Source organism: Rutidosis leptorrhynchoides, chromosome 9 (assembly GCF_046630445.1).
Source record: "Rutidosis leptorrhynchoides isolate AG116_Rl617_1_P2 chromosome 9, CSIRO_AGI_Rlap_v1, whole genome shotgun sequence".
Lineage (NCBI taxonomy): Eukaryota > Viridiplantae > Streptophyta > Magnoliopsida > Asterales > Asteraceae > Rutidosis > Rutidosis leptorrhynchoides.
The window spans coordinates 345,226,563-345,246,698 of record NC_092341.1 but is presented as its reverse complement, the minus strand read 5'-3'; the positions used below and the strand labels follow the sequence as shown (position 1 = coordinate 345,246,698).

At 36.2% G+C, this 20,136-nt stretch overlaps 3 protein-coding genes across 3 annotated transcripts; 2 read left to right on the top strand and 1 right to left on the bottom strand.

The window, feature by feature from the left end:
- The first annotated feature begins 3,580 nt into the window (after nucleotides 1-3,580).
- LOC139866583 (glycerol-3-phosphate dehydrogenase [NAD(+)] 2, chloroplastic-like) lies at nucleotides 3,581-8,707 on the top strand. Its single transcript, XM_071854861.1, has 9 exons — nucleotides 3,581-3,978; nucleotides 5,306-5,442; nucleotides 5,583-5,688; nucleotides 5,837-6,038; nucleotides 6,320-6,407; nucleotides 6,576-6,723; nucleotides 7,582-7,731; nucleotides 8,137-8,286; nucleotides 8,657-8,707. The coding sequence occupies exons 1-9, from the start codon at nucleotides 3,616-3,618 to the stop codon at nucleotides 8,669-8,671; spliced, it is 1,359 nt and encodes a 452-aa protein (XP_071710962.1). The 5' UTR covers nucleotides 3,581-3,615; the 3' UTR covers nucleotides 8,672-8,707.
- A 1,075-nt stretch (nucleotides 8,708-9,782) lies between these two features.
- LOC139865672 (probable pre-mRNA-splicing factor ATP-dependent RNA helicase DEAH5) lies at nucleotides 9,783-13,941 on the top strand. The gene is made up of 2 exons (XM_071853752.1): nucleotides 9,783-12,924; nucleotides 13,338-13,941. Exons 1-2 carry the CDS (start codon nucleotides 9,947-9,949, stop codon nucleotides 13,729-13,731), a joined length of 3,372 nt encoding a protein of 1,123 aa, XP_071709853.1. The 5' UTR covers nucleotides 9,783-9,946; the 3' UTR covers nucleotides 13,732-13,941.
- Nucleotides 13,942-15,500: 1,559 nt separating this feature from the next.
- Nucleotides 15,501-16,253, bottom strand: LOC139869153 (uncharacterized). Its single transcript, XM_071857474.1, has one exon. The coding sequence runs from the start codon at nucleotides 16,251-16,253 to the stop codon at nucleotides 15,501-15,503; it is 753 nt and encodes a 250-aa protein (XP_071713575.1).
- Nucleotides 16,254-20,136: the final 3,883 nt, after the last annotated feature.

Below are 20,136 nucleotides of genomic sequence, written 5' to 3'. Positions count from 1 at the left end.
TTGCAATAAATTATGCAATATTATGAAACTGAAATGAAATGAAAAATCTTGATGAGATATTTTCATATAATGTTACAATGACATCATGAATAAAGATGATGATCTGGAACCAAAATCTGTCATTGAATATCAAAATAGACGTGATTGAACTCAACGGAAAGGAGCAATACGAGCTGAATTAGAATCGCTCAATAAAAGAAAAGTTTTTGGATCAATCGTTATCACTTTTAAAGATGTGAAACAATGGGATACAAATGAATTTTTATCCGAAAAGAAATGTGCAAATGAAGTTACAAGGCAAAAATTGACTTGTAACTCAAGATTTCCCACAAAGACCAGAAATGAATTAGGAGAAAAACTTATCCTCCTATAATGAATACAATTACTTATTAGATACTTAATCAACCTGGTAGTTATTTAAATGCATCTCATGGATGTTGTTACTACTTATCTGTATGGATCACTTAATAATGATATATATATGAATATACCTGAAGGGTTAAGGTATCATAAGTATCTAATGCAAAACCCAATGGAATATATTCCATTAAATCACAAAGATTTCTAAATGGGTTTATACAATCGGGACGTATGTGGTATAATCGATTAAATTACTACTTGATAAGAAAAGGGTATGCATATAAACTTATTTGCACGTGTGTTTTATAAAAACAATGTTCGGATATGTGATCATAGCTGTTTATATCAATTATCTTAAATAATGAAATCTATGAAGCCATTCAACTTCTAAAGAAAGATTTTAAAATAATAAAAAAAATCAAGTATTATGTTGATTTACATATTGAGCATATAACTAATGACTTACTTATACATCAAACAACTTATACCGAAAAGATTTTAAAATATTTTAATATGGACAAGACAAAAACCATTAAGTACTCATATGGTTGTTAGATCTTAATATTGATACTAATCCATTTCATCCTCTAGAAGATCATGAAGATCTTCTTGGTTCAGAAGTTCCATATTTTAGTGCAATTGGGGCTCTTATGTATCTTACAAATTATACAAGATCTGACATTTCTTTTGCAGTTAATTTGTTGACAAGGTTCAGCTCAGCCCCTACCAAAAGACATTGGAATGGGATCAAACAAATAGTTTGATACCTTCGGGGAACTACTGATTTATAATTATTTTATTCTAACAACTCGAAACAAGATTTGTTTGGTTATACAGATGCAGATTATTTATCTGATCTACATAAAGCTAAATCTCAAACTGGATATGTATTCCTAAATGGAGGCACCGCAATATCATGACGTTCTCAAAACAAACACTTGTTGCAACATCATCAAATCATGCCGAAGTGATTGCGTTACATGAAGCTACTCGGGAATGATTTTAGTTAAGATCAATGATACAAATCATTATTGATTCTTGTGGACCAGAACGCTATAAAATCCCAACAACTATCTATGAAGATAATACAGCTTACATAGTACAAATGAAAGAAGAGTATCAAAAATGACAGAACAAAACATAAATGCTGACGAGGCGCTAAAGCTATAAACGGTCTTAACGGTCATAAGTTTGATGGAAAATAATGGTATATTGGTAAGGCTCAGAAAAAGACTGAAAGGGAATAGGAATTGAAACAACAGTTTGAGCAAACCATGAAGGAGACTTTAGACAAATCACATGGGTCAAACTTGTACATAAAAGATTTAGATGATACAGTTTCAGATGAAAACCTCAGATTCTTCTCATATACTCAAGATCTCGTAAAAGACAACCAGATTAAAATGAGATACGTTCAATCAACAACTCTGCTGATCTTTATACCAAAGCACTGTCAATCGCTGTTTTCAAAACATACGTTCACAATATTGGCATGAGGCAAGTTCAAAAGATGTGACAACTCAGCGTTGTCTACTTGAGGGGGAGTCAACTCTATGCTGCACTTTTTTTCCCTTAGCTAAAGTTTTATCCCACTGGGTTTTCTTTAGCAAGGTTTTTAACGAGGCAGTATTAATTGCTCTTTAAAAAAATTACCATCCAAGGGGGAGTGTTGTAAATTTAGTAATTAAATATGGATGGTAATTAGTCAAATATGGATAGTAAAATTTGTACTATATATATGTGCATAATGTAAGTTACAAAAACACACATATACATTAAATACATCACACCTCTTCAACCTCTTTCTCTCCTATATCTTCTACAACACATCTCTCTTTTATTGGTTCTTTCAATTTGAATATATTGAACCAGGTCACTAAAGGTAGTTATAAGCCTACTGAAATATAACAACACTTAAATATTAATCTTATAGTAGCGGTTATTGAATTAATCGATGAAAAACCATATAACCTTGAAACACCGGTGTATACTAATTAAACAAGTCAAGAAGGGAATCACTTCACGACAAGTCCCCAATTGTAACTGAAATCTTCACCAAGTTGACATCCCAACAACACTAAAGATCCAAACGCAAATAAATAAAACATTAGAAACTAAAACGACTGCACCACCGCAAGTCGTAACCAAAGTTAGGACACGAAATCACCCAACCTAAATTTGATCAACACCAATCTATCAAACACATTCCAGTCAACAGTGGAAGGCATGATGACATTGAGAACCTAGGAAAAAAAATTGTAACCACCACAAAAAGTCAGACATATTCGAAGATCCTTGAAATCACAAATCAAGTGCGGAATCTACACAATCAAGCAAGAATGTAGAGTCAGAGAGGTAAGGCAGCAGCAGAATGTGTGAACCACGGGGAATGGATCAATGTCGAGAAAGAGCTATGAAGAAGATGAAGAACAAAAGGAGCATAGACATCTGATATGATATACATGTAGTCGGCCGATCACCACATACCACATACTGCATGACACCACGACTATGAAGAAAAACGACAGACACTAACTAGTTGAAATCAAGCAACCCAACTTGCCGGTTGAAAGCCCAAAGCCTCGAGAATCTAAAACCAAGCCACCAAAACACCCTAGGCATACGACCTCAACCACAACAATTTCACCACCACGAAACGAAGTAGGGGAAGCAAGTGCAAGGAAAGTTGTGATGCTTAGAAGATCACGGCGTCTGTCACTCTTGCAATAATAACGTAAAATGAGGATCACATAAAAAGTTCTGATAAAAGGAACAACGACATCCAAACGAACAAAACACCGAGGAAACTCATAATACAAGGGTGCAACCACTGTATTCGTCGCTTGAGATTCGAAGTTTGTAGACTGAATAAATAAACATAAACAATAATCATAAAATTAAAAGTTAAAACTAAACAATGAAAGTTGTATAAAGAAGCATTATAAATATAAAAAGTTAAATACAGTAAATTTGAAATAGCTTGAGAGTTGCATTTAACAAACTTATTGTAAGATTAAAAATCCCTTTAATTTATCTACTATTATTTATTATTTATATTATATAGTTTAATTTTATATATTATAATTTTGAATTTATTTATTTATATTTTTAAATTTTTATAATTTTATAATAATTAAATGAAAACTCTTTTTATAATTTTCATCTTACAATCCTAAAAAACGTGGGGTTCTAAACCTTCTGAAACACACTCGACGGAATGCGTGAACGTGATAAAAACACACACTGAGAACGGCAATGGCGTCTCTCTTCGAACCGCCATTATCAACCTCATCCTTCTTCACCAACAATTCGTCATCATCATCAACATCATCTTCACATTTCAACCAACATCGTGCTAATTTCGTTCCGACACCAAAACCTGCACACTCACTCCGTCTACACCACACACACAACACCTCTACTGTGTGTTTTGCAGCAATTAATCCACCACCGCCTCCGCCGGATCAGCCTTCGCCGGACGTAAACGTGTCACTTGAAGTCGCTAGCACCACCAGAGACCGACAGAAAATTGTTAGAGTCGCGTGGGAGAAGCTCGTCCGGTGGTCACGGTCCTGGCGGTCAAAAGTCAAAACGGACGTTCTAGAACGTACAAATAAAGTAATTTATCTCCTTATACAGTTTTTATAATTAGATAATATGTGTATGTGCTATTATTACGATTTGGCAATTTGTGAGGTTAGTTGATCAATTTATCGACAATATTAATAATAATATTATTATTATTATTATTAATTGATTGATAACCTAAAGTTGAAAGTATGAATTGATAACCTAATTATGGAACCAAATGGAACATGATACAGTTTATATAAATGTAAGTATAGTGTAATAAAGTTCCTGCTGAGTTAAGAGATTTGTATGTACAGAGTATACTCTTATGGCATTCCTCATGAGTCCTGACAGTCATTTGTAGTGCCTCAAGCTGTTCTAGCTTTAAGTTTCTTAATTGCATTCATGTGCAAGCTTTGGGTAATATTGAGATGAAGCTTGAGTTCAGCTTTTACTCATCTAGACTAGATGATATAAATATAGATTGTACTGCTGTTAGGTTGTTTTTTCGGTGAGTTGACATACCTTTGGATAGGACTCTTAGGATATAAGTACAGGCAACACTGGGAACTTATTGCTGCAAGGAGATTATCTATACTTGAATTTGAATAAGTAAGATCTTAGAAACTGAATAAATAATGTAGAATCACTACATCTACTTATTGCTCAATATAGACAGGTGTTAGCTGCACTTATTCTTTTGATGCTATTGTGGTTTTTGTATTTCCCTTAGTGGAGTTGAGTTGAATTTTCTGTAAGTGTTTGCTGCTAAGTAATGTGTCTAAAGTATTCAAAATTCTAAATGCTGTTTTTCGAATTGTAGTTGCATGAAAAGTAACTGTTAGATAAGTCCTCTGCAAGGATCAATTAAAAGATAAAATAGTAATATTTTAATCCCTCAAAATCATTAGATATATAATTACCTAATTAAGTCCGCATAAACCTCACGTATGCTCTCAGATATCCATACCCAGATCATTTTACGATCGTAGATAATCATGATCACTCATTTCAAAATAGAATAGTGTATCAAATTCTTCCTGCAACTGGTGTGAACTTCCTATGATATAATGTATTCTAAAGGAGTTGATGTGAGCAAGTTTTTATTGATTTAACCTGAAACATGAGCACGTTTACAGTTTTCGCGAGTTCCTAAATACTTGAATCATATCATGCTTGCTATAATATGATGGTAAATAACTAAATATACTACTATTACCTTTTAAATAGTGCTCTGTTAATACATGATTCACTTGTTATCTTCAATTTTATAATATTACATTTACTTTTAGTACATCCCAAGTAAATTATTGTGACGATAAGTTGACTAGTTTTTTAACATTCATATGCCATGTACTATCTGAATGAATTTTAGGTGGTGGTTCTAGGAGGTGGATCTTTTGGAACAGCTATGGCTTCCCATGTTGCAAGTAGAAAGGCACAAATGGAAGTAAATATGCTTGTACGAGATCATCAAATTTGTCAATCTATTAACGAGAAGCATTGTAATAGGTGAGATTTTTATTGGTTTCATGCTGATCTCAAGAACTCTTAATAGTTGCTTTTAACTAGCTATATCTCATACCATGTTTGACGGATTTTAGTTCAACTATACTAATGTAGTTTAAACCTTTAATTTCTATTGTTGGCAGTAAATATTTTCCCGATCATAAGCTACCTGAAAATGTCATTGCAACTACAGATGCAAAAACCGCTTTGACCGGTGCTGACTTTTGCCTTCATGCTGTTCCAGTACAGGTTTCTAATTCATCATAATCATCTTTCAGTTTAGATAAATAGACTTTTTATAAGAATTCTAAAGTTAAGTTACAAAAATATTCACCTCTCATGTTGGAAAAATGTCTATTGTATTAGTGCAACTGTATTGATCTACTTTATCTTGCAGTTCAGTTCTTCCTTTTTGGATGGTGTGGCCAAGTATGTAGAACCTGGGCTTCCTTTCATATCCCTTAGCAAAGGATTAGAACTAAACACGTTGAGGATGATGTCTCAGATAATTCCACAAACACTAAAAAACTCCAGACAGCCATTTGTTGCACTTTCCGGGCCTTCATTTGCTCTCGAGTTGATGAACAACTTGCCTACAGGTTAGATGCGAGGGTGTGCAACGAAAATTATAAACAATAACTGTTGCACGGGCCACTTTTTTTACCCATTTCAGAAGACTATTCTAATATCATATCAGTGGGATTAATAATAATGTGAAAATGGTAAGATGTGTGGCATTAATAAGGAAACTCACGAGTTCCTCAATGCTGGTATCATATCATTTTTGATTTCTTGCTATGGTATCAATGGTATTAATGATATGAAAATGGTAGACGCCCAAAAGAAATAAGGCCCTAAGGTCTTGCTTGTGTTTTAATAGCAATGGTGGTTGCGTCAAAGGACAAGAAGTTAGCAAACGCAGTCCAGCAACTCCTAGCTTCTAGAAACTTGAGAATCAGCACAACAAGGTAAATTATATTATACTCCATATTATTTGAACTTATAATGTTTATTGATGATTTTAATCTTTTTTTTCAGATCTTCTTTGAATATCTATTGAAATTTAAAAATTAACTTTATTGAAGAAGCTGTTTTTTAATTTTGCAAATCTCGGTTTTTAACTCCTGATGGAACAGTGATGTTACAGGGGTGGAGATTGCTGGTGCTTTAAAGAATGTACTTGCGATAGCAGCAGGGATTGTGGAGGGTTTGGATCTTGGTAATAATTCCATGGCAGCCCTTGTTGCTCAGGGATGTTCTGAAATACGATGGTTATCAACAAAGGTGAGTATGATCCTTCAATCTTTATACACGCATTTGTGTCTATGAAAACATATATTGCTACTTTGATGATGACTAATACTTGTGTCAAAATGGGCTAGTCGAACGGGTTGGGTGATTAGTAGTCAGTGTTGCAGAACTTGAATTACTCTGCGAGTACACGGTCAAAACCCGGTCAAACTCAGGATTTCTTGGAAAATCGGTAAAAAATCTGCCAAAACTCGAGATTGCTTGAAAAATTGGTCAAAACTTGGTCAAAGTCAAACTTAGTCAACATCCCGAGTGAGTACTCCCTAAAAAGTCCCGACCGAGTACTCTTGAGTAGTTTTTTTTGCAACTTTGTTAGTAGTTTATAGTCAGTCATGTGTGGTTATCCTGTTTTCCATCTTATCTATTTCTTTGTCAAATTTATTCGCATCAGGTAAATATGAGACAATCAATCGTGGTTCTTTTTATGTGGTGTTTGGAAAATATTGAATAGTAAGAATCATATTATTATTACATGTAATAAAACATGTTACAAAAGATAGTGTTTGGCTGTGTTTTCTCATGAGATTTAGAGATAAATGACCAACAATGACATGTTTGTAATCAAGGAGACTTGTAAATGGGTGTAAAAGTATATCAAATTAGGTTAAAAGTAAGCTGAGATTATCTAAATATTCAGATGATAAGAAACGTTATCTCTTTATCCAAACAATTAAATCTGATTATCTTTACATAGAGAGTTTAAATATGCAAATCTAAAGACCCACATAGATCTGTATTTAACCTCGAATTATGTTTTTTTTTTTCCTTCTAGATTTATGTAATTATTACTATGGTGTCTAACTAGTATTCTACATTATGAATATAATGAAGATGGGGGCCAAGTCTACAACAATCTCCGGGTTATCAGGAACAGGGGACATAATGCTTACGTGCTTTGTTAGCCTCTCAAGAAATAGAACCGTTGGAGTTCGTTTAGGTTCTGGAGAAACACTTGACGATATACTCTGCTCCATGAACCAGGTTACTATCCAACTCATGCTTTGTAGAACCTCTTACTCTGGACCAGAGGTGGCCAGACGGGCGGGTTGGATAATGGGTCAAATAAGGTACTAGTGAAATAGCCCATTTTCTAGCATGGCTTGAAATGGGCTGGGTCAAGTTGGTTGATATGCAACACTTTTTTGTCCAATTGTGTTTTTTCCTTACAAGTGATTAATGAATTACTTATGATTGCAAACTAGTTTAATTTGCTAATTTAGACCATTTAGTAGGTTCAAACTGTTTCAAGTTGACTGTAGACGACTTTCAACATATTCCCCTTTTAGCTAAATAAAAGCTTTAGATGTCCCATTTAAGATGAAACAACCCATATTGAGGACCCATTCATCAGTAAATGGTGATTCACACTTGTGTTATTTATTATAGGTGGCTGAAGGTGTATCAACTGCCGGAGCTGTGATTGCATTGGCTCAAAAATACAATGTTAAAATGCCAGTTCTAACAGCTGTGGCACGAATAATAGACAATGAGCTGACCCCACAAAAGGCTGTGTACGAGTTAATGAATCTCCCACAGGTATCAAATTTACCTCTTCTAATGGGAGGATCCTTTCTTATTAATAGACGTGGCATTACGGGTGATTTGGGCTGGCAGGTTAGTTACGGGTTGGGTTGCCCCAAAACAATGTTTTTCCATAATATTCGGTTGTAAAATCATTATGTTAAAAACTCAGGTTGAAATTTAAATGATATAATTATGTTGTAATCTTATTTTATAATCTAAATATTTGTAAAAATGTAAGTTTGGGGAGGAAAAAAAGTGTTTGGGCCTCCCAACCAACCATATTGCTAGCACTAGCACTACTCAGAGGCATTGCTTTTCTTTTTTTTTCTTTTTTTTTTTTTTTCGTTTTTTCCTTTCTAAATCACGTGCTATTAATGTTTAGGTCGAAGAAGTGTAAATACACAAAACAAATACTTTTACTTTCACCCAAGCAGATCAAATGTCCTGTTTGCCATCTCTTTATTACTTGACCCACAAGTAACAACAAAGACGAGAAGACAATCACACAAAATTCCTTAGAGATTAGATACTGAAAAACTGCACAAAGTATGTGCCAAAAACTCATCTTTTGTTGACAGATTATACATGTACTGTTTTGGATGGTAACCATGGTACACAAGGGTTCGAAACATCTATTAATTCTCGATTTTAATCCAAACAAGTACAAAGCAGTAGAATTGAGACCTCAGAGTCTAAATATGTTAACTCATCATCATCATTATCATTATAATTATCATCATGAATATGACACATTAGTATGTCTATTTCATGTTTTAATTTAGTTCATTCCCAGAAAAAGTAAGAAAAAAGCAAATTATTCAATATAAATAATAATTAATAAAACTTTTGAAGGTTATTTGAATGGTTTGGATTATTTTGGTTGTTAGACATTTTTTAATTTACTTCATAGAATCAAGTATGGATTGTTCGGTTTGTAGAGGTTATTCGTCTGGTTTGGTTAGACATTTTTTAATTTACTTCATAGAATCAAGTATGGATTGTTCGATTTGTAAAGGTTATTCGTCTGGTTTGAATTATTTTTGTCATTAGACATTTTCTAGTTTGTGAAAATGTAGAGCAATTTGTATAAAAGTGTGATAAAATGTGAAAGAGTTTAGTTGTTATTTAAAATTTTTTGTTAAATGTCTATCCGTTCGAATAGAAATTTTAAAATGGAGTTGATCCGTACACCACCTCAAATTTGTCATACACCACTAAATAAATTATTTGGACATTTATACCCTACAACATTGAAATCCAACTTGGACCCAACGCCGTACTCTGACGTTGAGGCGACACCCCAGAGTGAGTTACCGGTCGAATGTTGCCGTTGTTGATCTGGACGTTGAAAAAATCATCGACTCCGCGTGCTCTAATAAATATTACTCCGTAGTAGAAATCATCACAACCACCCCCTTAAATCACAACCACCCCCTTAAAAATATTATTCATCTCCCGCCCTGATTTTCGCAACCACGACTTTTTTATTTTTTTAAACGGCACCGACCTTCTTTTCATTATATATCAGGAAAATATTATAATACCCCATCTTGCTGCCTTCGTCCCCAATCAAACAAACGAGCGTGACCTAATTTCAGGTATACTCCGAAACCCTCGCTGACAATCTATTGCTTTTATTAATTTTTGTATGCCGTAATAAACCTAGATAATCATGGTTTCTCAAACTGTAGAACAGAGTTTGAAAGAAATCGATTTTCGCTCCCTCGTATATAAAGTTCGTACTGAACTCAAATCCCATCTAGGGTTTAATGATGAACAGAATCTGGTTTTGGCCAAATTCATTATATCCATAGGTCGAAAGTGTGAAACTGTTGATGAATTTGATTCTAAATTGAAACAAAATGGTGCTGAGATGCCTGATTACGTTGTTCGCACTTTGTTAACCATTATCCACGCTATTCGGCCCCCTAAATCGAAATCCAAATCCATTAGATGTTCTAGTAAGGATAGTAGAGATCGTGTGAAGACATTGGAGAAAGAAATTGAATTGGAAGCCAAACAGAAGAAGATTATTAGAAACGACAACAAGTATGACGATGATAAAGGAACTCATGGTGGCAAGGGTAGAGATAGATATAGCGATAGAGGTCGAGATCGAGATGATAAATATGAAACAGGTGAGAGGAAGAGTTATAGACACAAATCCAATGAGCCTGAATTATATAAGGTGTATAAAGGAAGGGTTACTAAAGTAATGGACAAGGGCAGTTTTGTTCAGCTTATTGATATCAATGGAAATGAAGGTTTGGTCCACGTTTCACAAATGTCGACAAGGAAAATAGCAAATGCCAAAGATGTGGTTAAACGGAATCAAGAGGTTTTTGTGAAAGTGATTTCAATATCTGGTCAGAAGTTGTCTCTTTCTATGAAAGATGTTGACCAGAATACTGGGAGGGACTTGTTGCCATTGAAGAACGAAAGTGCTGATGATAATGTTGATGATGTCAGGATGATCACATCCAGGAGGACAGGACTATCGGGAATAAGTCTTACGGAAGAGGATGTTGGGGCGGGGGTTCGTTCAAGTAGACTGATGAAGAGGATGAGTTCACCGGAGAGATGGGAGGCGAAACAGTTACTTGCGTCAGGGGTTTTGAGTGTAAAAGAGTATTTAATGTTTGATGAAGAAACTAATGAAGGAATGATGTATCAAGAAGAAGAAGGTGGTGATGAGGACCTCGAGGTCGAGTTAAACGAAGACGAACCTGCGTTTCTTCAAGGACAGAGTCATTATTCGATGGATATGTCCCCGGTCAAGATATTTAAAAACCCTGAAGGTTCGTTGAGTCGTGCAGCGGCTTTACAGTCTGCACTTATCAAAGAACGAAGAGAAGTTAAGGACCAACAACAGAGAACGATGCTTGATTCGATCCCGAAAGATTTGAATCGACCCTGGGAAGACCCGATGCCTGAGTCGGGTGAGAGACATTTAGCGCAAGAGTTAAGGGGAGTTGGGTTGTCTGCATACGATATGCCCGAATGGAAAAAAGATTCTTATGGTAAAACAGTGAGTTTTGGTCAAAGGTCAAAGCTTTCTTTACAGGAACAGAGACAAAGCTTGCCTATATACAAATTGAAGAAGGAATTGGTTCAAGCTGTGAATGATAACCAGGTTTTGGTTGTTATTGGTGAGACAGGGTCCGGGAAGACAACTCAGGTCACACAGTACTTAGCTGAAGCTGGTTACACCACTCGGGGCAAGATTGGGTGCACACAACCTAGAAGGGTGGCTGCTACGTCTGTAGCTAAACGGGTTGCTGAAGAGTTTGGTTGTCGTCTGGGTGAGGAAGTTGGGTACTCGATTCGTTTCGAGGATTGTACGTGCCCGGAAACGGTTATCAAGTACATGACAGACGGTATGCTACTAAGGGAAATATTGGTTGATGAAAATCTTTCTCAGTATTCAGTGATTATGCTTGATGAAGCTCATGAGAGAACACTGCATACTGATGTACTTTTCGGGTTATTAAAAGGGTTAGTGAAAAAAAGACCCGACCTTTGGTTAATCGTCACTTCGGCTACATTAGATGCTGAAAAGTTTTCTGCTTATTTTTTTAATTGCAATATTTTTACAATACCTGGAAGAACATTTCCAGTTGAGATACTTTACACTAAACAGCCCGAAACCGATTATCTTGAAGCGGCTTTGTTAACTGTACTGCAGATACACGTGACAGAACCCGAGGGGGACATACTTTTGTTTTTGACTGGTAAAGAAGAAATCGATCATGCATGCGAGTGTTTATATGAAAGAATGAAAAAGTTAGATGAACGTCTTCCTGAATTGATTATATTACCGGCTTATAGTGCGCAACCTAGTGAAATGCAATCAAGGATATTCGAACCTGCTCCATTTGGGAAACGAAAGGTGGTTGTGGCTACTAATATTGCTGAAGCTTCTTTAACAATCGATGGGATTTTTTATGTGATTGATCCGGGTTTCGCTAAGCAAATTGTATATAACCCAAAACAAGGTCTAGATTCGCTTGTGATTACTCCAATATCGCAAGCATCAGCTAAGCAACGGGCTGGGCGTGCAGGACGAACAGGGCCGGGAAGGTGTTATAGACTGTACACTGAAAGTGCGTTTAATAATGAAATGTCGCCTACATCAATTCCAGAAATACAAAGGATAAATCTTGGATTAATAACATTGAATTTGAAAGCAATGGGGATAAATGATCTGCTGTCTTTTGATTTTATGGACCCGCCTTCTTCTCAAACCCTAATTTCTGCTCTGCAACAGCTGTACACACTGGGAGCTCTTGATGAAGAAGGTCTTTTAACAAAACTGGGTAGGAAAATGGCTGAATTTCCTCTTGACCCGCCATTGTCTAAGATGTTGCTTGCGAGTGTTGATTTGGGTTGTAGTGATGAGATATTGACCATAATTGCAATGATTACAACTGGGAATATCTTTTATAGACCTAGGGAAAAACAAGCACAAGCAGATCAAAGAAAAGCAAAGTTTTTTCAACCTGAAGGAGATCATTTAACTTTGCTTGCTGTTTACGAGGCTTGGAAAGCAAAGAACTTTTCAGGGCCATGGTGCAAAGAGAATTTCGTTCACTCAGGTTCGCTCAGGAAAGCACAAGATGTCAGAAAGCAACTTTTATCCATTATGAACAAGTATGTTCTCTTTCCTTTGTTTAGATTTTTTATTGTGTGTGTGTGTGTTTTTTTTTTTTTTTTTTTTTTTTTAAATTTGATTTATGATGACGCAGGCTTGAGCTTTAATTAAAACTTTAGAAATCATCTTTTAAATAGATAAAAAAAAAAAATTATTGTAATACTATATAAATAATGTATACATTCCTCAGTAGTTACTTAAAACGTTAGTTATTTGTGAAGTTCAATTCAATAAAATATAAAATGTTGATTGCTTGCCCAATTCAACTTGTTACTTGGCACTAGCTGTTGTTATCTTATGTTATTATGTGAAATTTATTTATTAAATCTTATGTTACTATGTGAAATTTATCTGGTAATTTTGATCAAAAATGTTGTATGATGTGCTGAATCACTTATTGTTTTCTGATTAGGTACAAATTGGATGTTGCGATTGCCGGGAAGAACTTTAACAAGATACGGAAGGCAATTACAGCTGGGTTTTTCTCTCATGCTGCGCGCAAGGACCCACAAGAGGGATACCGTACGATAGTTGAGAACCAACCGGTTTACATACATCCAAGTAGTGCTCTGTTCCAGAGGCAACCGGATTGGGTTATCTACCACGAGCTAGTGATGACAACAAAAGAATACATGCGTGAGGTGACGGTTGTAGATCCAAAATGGCTTGTGGAATTGGCACCTAGGTTCTTTAAGGTGTCTGATCCAACAAATATGTCTAAGCGTAAAAGACAAGAGCGGATTGAGCCTCTATATGATAGGTATAACGAACCCAATTCGTGGCGATTGAGCAAGCGACGGGCATGATGATGATCAATTGGTCAAAACTCGGTCAAAGTCAAGATTGGTCAACATTCGAGTAGTCCCCGAGTAGCTTTTTTTGGCAACCTTGTTAGTAGTTTATAGTCAGTCATGTGTGGTTATCCTGTTTTGTTTTCCACCTTGTCTGTTTCTTTGTCAAATTTATTCGCATCGGGTAAATATGAGAACCAATCTTGGTTCTTTTTATGTGGTGTTTGGAAGAGTTTTTGAAAGTACAATAACAACAAAACCCAATAACACATGAGTGGTGTACGGGGAGGTGTTACAAAAGATGCATGTAATAAAACGTGTATGGGGAAGCGTTTTTGAAAGTATTGTGTGATATTGAATAGTAAGAATCATATTATTATTTTCTTGCATGTAATAAAACGTGTTACAAAAGATGGTGTTTGGCTGTGTTTTCTCATGAAATTTAGAGATAAACGACCAACAATGACATCTTTGTAATCATTGAGACTTGTAAATGGGTGTAAAAGTATATCAAATTAGGTTAAAAGTAAACTGAGATTATCTAAATATTCAGATGATCAGAAACGTTGTCTCTTTATCCAAACAATTAAATCTGATTATTATCTTTACATAGAGAGTTTCAATAGGCAAATCTAAACACCCACATAGATCTGTATTTAACCTCGAATTATGTTTTTGTTTCTTCTAGATTTCAGTAATTATTACTAGGAAAAATCTAATATAATGTGCCCTAAACATTATTACATATGAAATTTATATTTCGACAATAATACTTAATGTTTCGGCATGCTGTTTTTCATGATTTTTCATATTTGTCCCTAAACTTGAGTTATTAAAAGTGATAAGATAAATGGTAAATTGAAAAAAAAAAAAATGTAATAAATAAGTTTAGATGTAATAAATATGTAATAAATAATTTTATTGTATGCTCTTATTGGGAAAAGAACATTATTATATCTAAAATTACTTATTTCATATTTTTTTTCTTTCTAAATTTACCCTACATCTTATCACTTTTAATTAATAACTCAAATTTATAGGCAAATATGGAAAATCATGAAAATCAGCATGCCCAAATATTGAGAATTATTTTCGAAAAATAAACTTCATATGTAATAATGCTCTTATCATGTGTGCTTAGGGCACACATTAGATATTTCCTACATAAAATTGCTAGAAACAAGTTTTTGAATGCGTTATACTTAATTGCCACACTACTCCTAATGAGGATTGCTAGGAAAAAGTGAAAACAACTTAACTTCCAGCTAAAGAATTGCTCGTATTATTAATTGTTCATGAAATAATATTAAAGGAGAGTGTGCGTGCATCAACTCTAATTGTTAATTATATATGTGAATTCTAACATATTTTATCTCACTGTAAATCTGTATACCAACAGTTGTTAATATTGTATATATATATTCATCATGATGATCTTACATGCTGGTGATTTGGTGTGGACTCCATTAATTAATTGCCCTGAATAAACAATTAATTGCCCTGAATAAACTGAACTTTAATGCTGACTGTATGCTAGCTGATATTAACAAAACCATCTACGGACGTATTAGTTAAGTTCATGACTTGAAATTCTGAATAAAAAATAAATTAAAAAAAATAAAGAAACTATAATATGTTAGACTATATATATCAATAACTGTTTCCATCAACCAAGTTACATACATCGTAAATATTAAAACTTGTTAAGATTCAACTCTAGCTAATATATGCATGCATACATACATAGTCAACTGTACGTTCGATGAATTCATATCATGCATTAATTAATCTACCACCACCAATTTCTGGTACTCCTCGCCGGAAATGGCACTCTCCATTACGCGTTCAGGGTTCATACTTCCTCCGTCTTCCATGAACAACTTCATCAACTTGTTTGAAAATCCGTTAACAAGCACTACCCCATCCGTCTTCTTCCTCACAACCGGAGTACTCGCTCGAGAATAATCTCTCAAATTCCAAAAAACAATCTCCGGTATCGATCCTCCATACCCGTTCTCATTAAACTCTCTCTTAATCACTTCATAATCATCCTCCCATGGTTTCTTTAAAGCATGATCGAATTCCATATCGGTGAATACAAACACCCTCTTTACCATATCCTCATTGTGCAAATCCGCCTTAGTTGCCACATCAAGTATCAAATCAAACACCTTTCGAAAATTAATTTTCCCACCACCCCATCCCCAATCCATTCTTTTAATGAATCCGGTCTTCGATTTTAAATCATCTCCTTCCACCATATGCAACTTGGGGTTTTTACTAAACGTAATCACTATCCCTTTCCATGGCTCCTTGCTTAGTTCCGAAACTAGAAGTCCTAAAGCCATACATACATTCATTGGTTCCCCAAACATGGTGTCCGAAACATCACAAATTGCTAAGCAATTGTTTAACTTCCCTTTCTTTGCCATGTCATCCACCATTCTTTTCCAATGAAGCTCAGCTCGATCATCACCACCGTCCTCCAAACATGATATGATCTCGTGTGGAAGCAATGCTGCACCGTCTTCTTCCATAATTGGAAGAGGCACTCCACCACTGTCGTCTTCCAAAATTGGCGGAAGCAATCGCAATGGCCGTTTTGAACGCCGTCTTTTTCTTCTGACGCCTGCAGATCTTCTTCGAAAAATATCTGGAAGTTTATACAATATTTTTGGCAAGTGCTTAGCTGTAACAACCCAAACCGTAACCGACCAAACACGACGAAATTTCAAACAAAAAAAAAATTTTCTGGTGCAGGCCATCTGCGCGGCGCGCCAGGTGGCCGCGCGGCGCGCCAAACCACCTGGACAGCCCGCTGTCCCCGGAAGTCAATTTAATGAAAATGTTTGACTAGTTCCCGACACATTTAGCTAAAACGCTTTTAACCATGACTTCATATATGAAAAACTAGCACGTTTAATTAATAAAATCAAATTTACGAAGCGGGTCCCACATCGACCCAAATTACCCCTTGAGTACCAAAATGCGATATTTGACCATAAGACTTTTAATACAAAACGAAGCCGAGCATGGCGATTGGGGATATGCTACCCAATCCTAAACAATCCAAAAGCAAGTCTCTAAAGCAAACTATGCAAGTCTTCTAGTCCTCGCGCTTACCCGAGCCACCAATCCGCATGCAATCTATAAAAAGAGTCAACAACGAGAGGGTAAGCTAATGCTTAGTGAGTAGAATAAATATATACATGCATATACAACTTACCTACTCGCATCCACGACATCACATAAATACACATAAATCACTTACCTCATCGTACCAAACGCTAGTATCATCAAATCGTATAACTAGCAACCTCATAAGCAATCAATAGCTAGTAACGTCAAACCGTACAACTAGCAACATCATTAGCATAAATAAATATATATAATAAATCAAATTAAATGCTAGCATCAACAATTACAATTCATGGTTAACCAATCTCTTCGCTAGGGGAACGACTTCGCGAATCAAGTCATCGATGTTCATAACATTCGTTAGCTTCCAAAAACGGCTATGGCATGCTAACCCCCCGAGGTGTTCCAAAAACGGCTATGGCATCACCCCTCAAGTGTTCCAAAAACGGCTATGGCATCACTTGCTCAATGTGAGTAGAACACGGCTATTACTCACGCTTTCGTACACCAACACGGCTATGTGTACGGGTAACTCAAATAACAACGTGGGAGTAAAACACGGCTATTACTTGCCACTAAATACACAAACACGGCTATTACTTGCCACTAAATGCACAAACACGGCTATGTGCCTTAGTACAAAACATGGACTAATACGGCTAAGTCCCACAACCTTGGTCACAAAACGGCTATGTGACACCATCAACACGGTACATAAATCATATACATACATATATACATATTCCACTCACAATAATCATTATGGACAAGAACGGCTATGTCCCACCACTACGGTCACAAAAACGGCTATGTGACATCATTACTACGGGCAACTATCAATGTGGACAAAATGTCTATATCTCACAACTATGGTCACCAAACGGCTATATCCCACAACTATGGTCACTAAACGGCTATGTGACACCATTTCCACGGGCACATAAATCATATACATACATATATAGATATTCCACTCACCTTGAAGTCTTGAAGAATGCTTCCAAGTAATCCGCAACTCGCCAATGGAAAGTACCTATTCCATTACCACAATTACAATAATACACTTAGAGTGGATTTACAAATCAACCCAATTCGTCACTAAGTGCAATTTCGACCCAAATGCACTTCCAAGCACAAACCGTGCCCAAACTAACCAATAGTCACTAACACAAGTGAGAATGGTCCTAATATGCCAATTAAACCCGAACTCAAGTGTTAAACACGTGTCATACCCATTTTGACCCTTAAACCCTAATTTTGACCCATAAAGGTCAAAATCTCATTCTTTGCAAGTTTTGACACCAAAACACATTTAACTCGGTTTTATACTTCAACTTAATCCATTTTAAGTTTATAAACTTCATTAAATCGCCAATTGGGTCATAATCACCACGAAACCCTAATTTGACCCAAAGTCAAAGTTAGTCAATCAAATAACCCTAAATAGGTTTCAACACTTCCATAATCACTAACTTAAGTGATTAAACTAAATTTCAAGTTCTAAACATGGCCAAATAGTTCACCAACCCGAAATCCACCAACAATTAACAACAAACACGATTACTAGCATCACTAAACCCATTTCATCACCTAAAAGGGTATTACAACAAATTAACTCAAAACCCTAACTTGAATATCAAATTAAACAAATGAAATTCAGAGTTTGAGCTTACCAATACTATCACCGTGTAGCCGAGAACGAAAGGAACAACTTTAAAACCCGAGACTTTGAACGATTCGAGCTTCTTCTTCACTAAAACCTCCAATCTCTCTCTAAATATTTGGAAGGGATGAATGGACATGAAAAATGATCCAAAACTGATCCAAAGTAGCTAATATGGCACACAAATCCGGCCCCATGTGATTTTACCCTTTTACCCCTCATTTAATTTAAATAAAAACAAGGGAGTTCTGTCAGCAGCAATCGGCGCGGCGCGCCCCTACCCCGCGCGGCGCGCGGCCTCTCTGAAACAGATTCTTTTTCATTTTAAACTTTATATAAATAATCCGCGAAACCCAATCTCGAATGTCTTAATGCACAAACAAGCAAGATAAATATTCGGGTCTTACAACTCTCCCCCACTTAAAATCGATCACGTCCTCGTGATCCTCGTCACTTAACCAAACGGACCACACTCCACGGTCCTCAACATAAGTCCCAATCCGACTTTCCTAAGCAATTCTTCCCGACGAATCGCCTTCCACAACTAAATCGTCATCCACGATTTTTCTCAAATCCACAATCCGAGCACTAAAACCATACTCATTCCCTCGCATCGGGAAACTCATCCCATCTCTAACCGAGATATCACTCCTCTAGCGTACCATTACCAAGTACCGTGCTAAAGCAACCAAGTCTCAACCTAAGGTCAACAACCCGAAACGATGAAGAACGAACCAAACGAATCCTTACGGATAACACCAATCACTAAACATCCCTTGTAGCGCATAATACAACCAATACGCAACTACCGTATCATCATAAGCGAACGAATAGAACCGCTAGCGTCCAATCGACTATAACAACTTAAAACCCTAGGCGTACAAAATCGACCATTGTCACGCCCGTAACGACATGTGAGCGAAATACGGCTATCGCATCAGTAATCACACAATACGGTCCTCACGATCCCACCATAGGAGTATAAAACAACTGATAGATCACTCAACACCAGATGAAGTCAGCGGACCCGAAAGTCATGCTTCACCGATATAACAATACCTCATGATGAAGTCAGCGGACCCCGAAAGTCATGCTTCACCACTATAACAATACCTCACACAACGAGTAGTGCAACATCGCGCTCCGCTACACTATAGTGAACCCTAACGGATACCGCTAACCGTCTACACTATCGAGCAAGAACCACCTATATCAAACATAGGCACAAAACAATATTTCTCTAGAAGAGAATCCGATACGCACATCCCTTAACCGAGGGATTTCACCTTGCTCGCCAAAACACGTCCATTATCTCTCGACGAGATTCACCAAACTTACCACCTCGGTGGTAATTTACAAATCCAATATCATAAGTACCAATGAGCCAAAAATTGTACTCTACCACCAATTGACCAAAACTAGGTCTCGACCAAATTTCCGGATCTAACAAAAGCATCATCCGAAATCTCACACTAAAACCTCCTCGTGCGGGAGTGCCACTCCCTCACTTAGAACTACGTTCCATATCCACAACTCGTACAACCGTACAATGCTACCAAAGGTAGACTTTACAAACAATTGGGTTCACACGACCCGTCACCACACCTTGCTCTAACCTT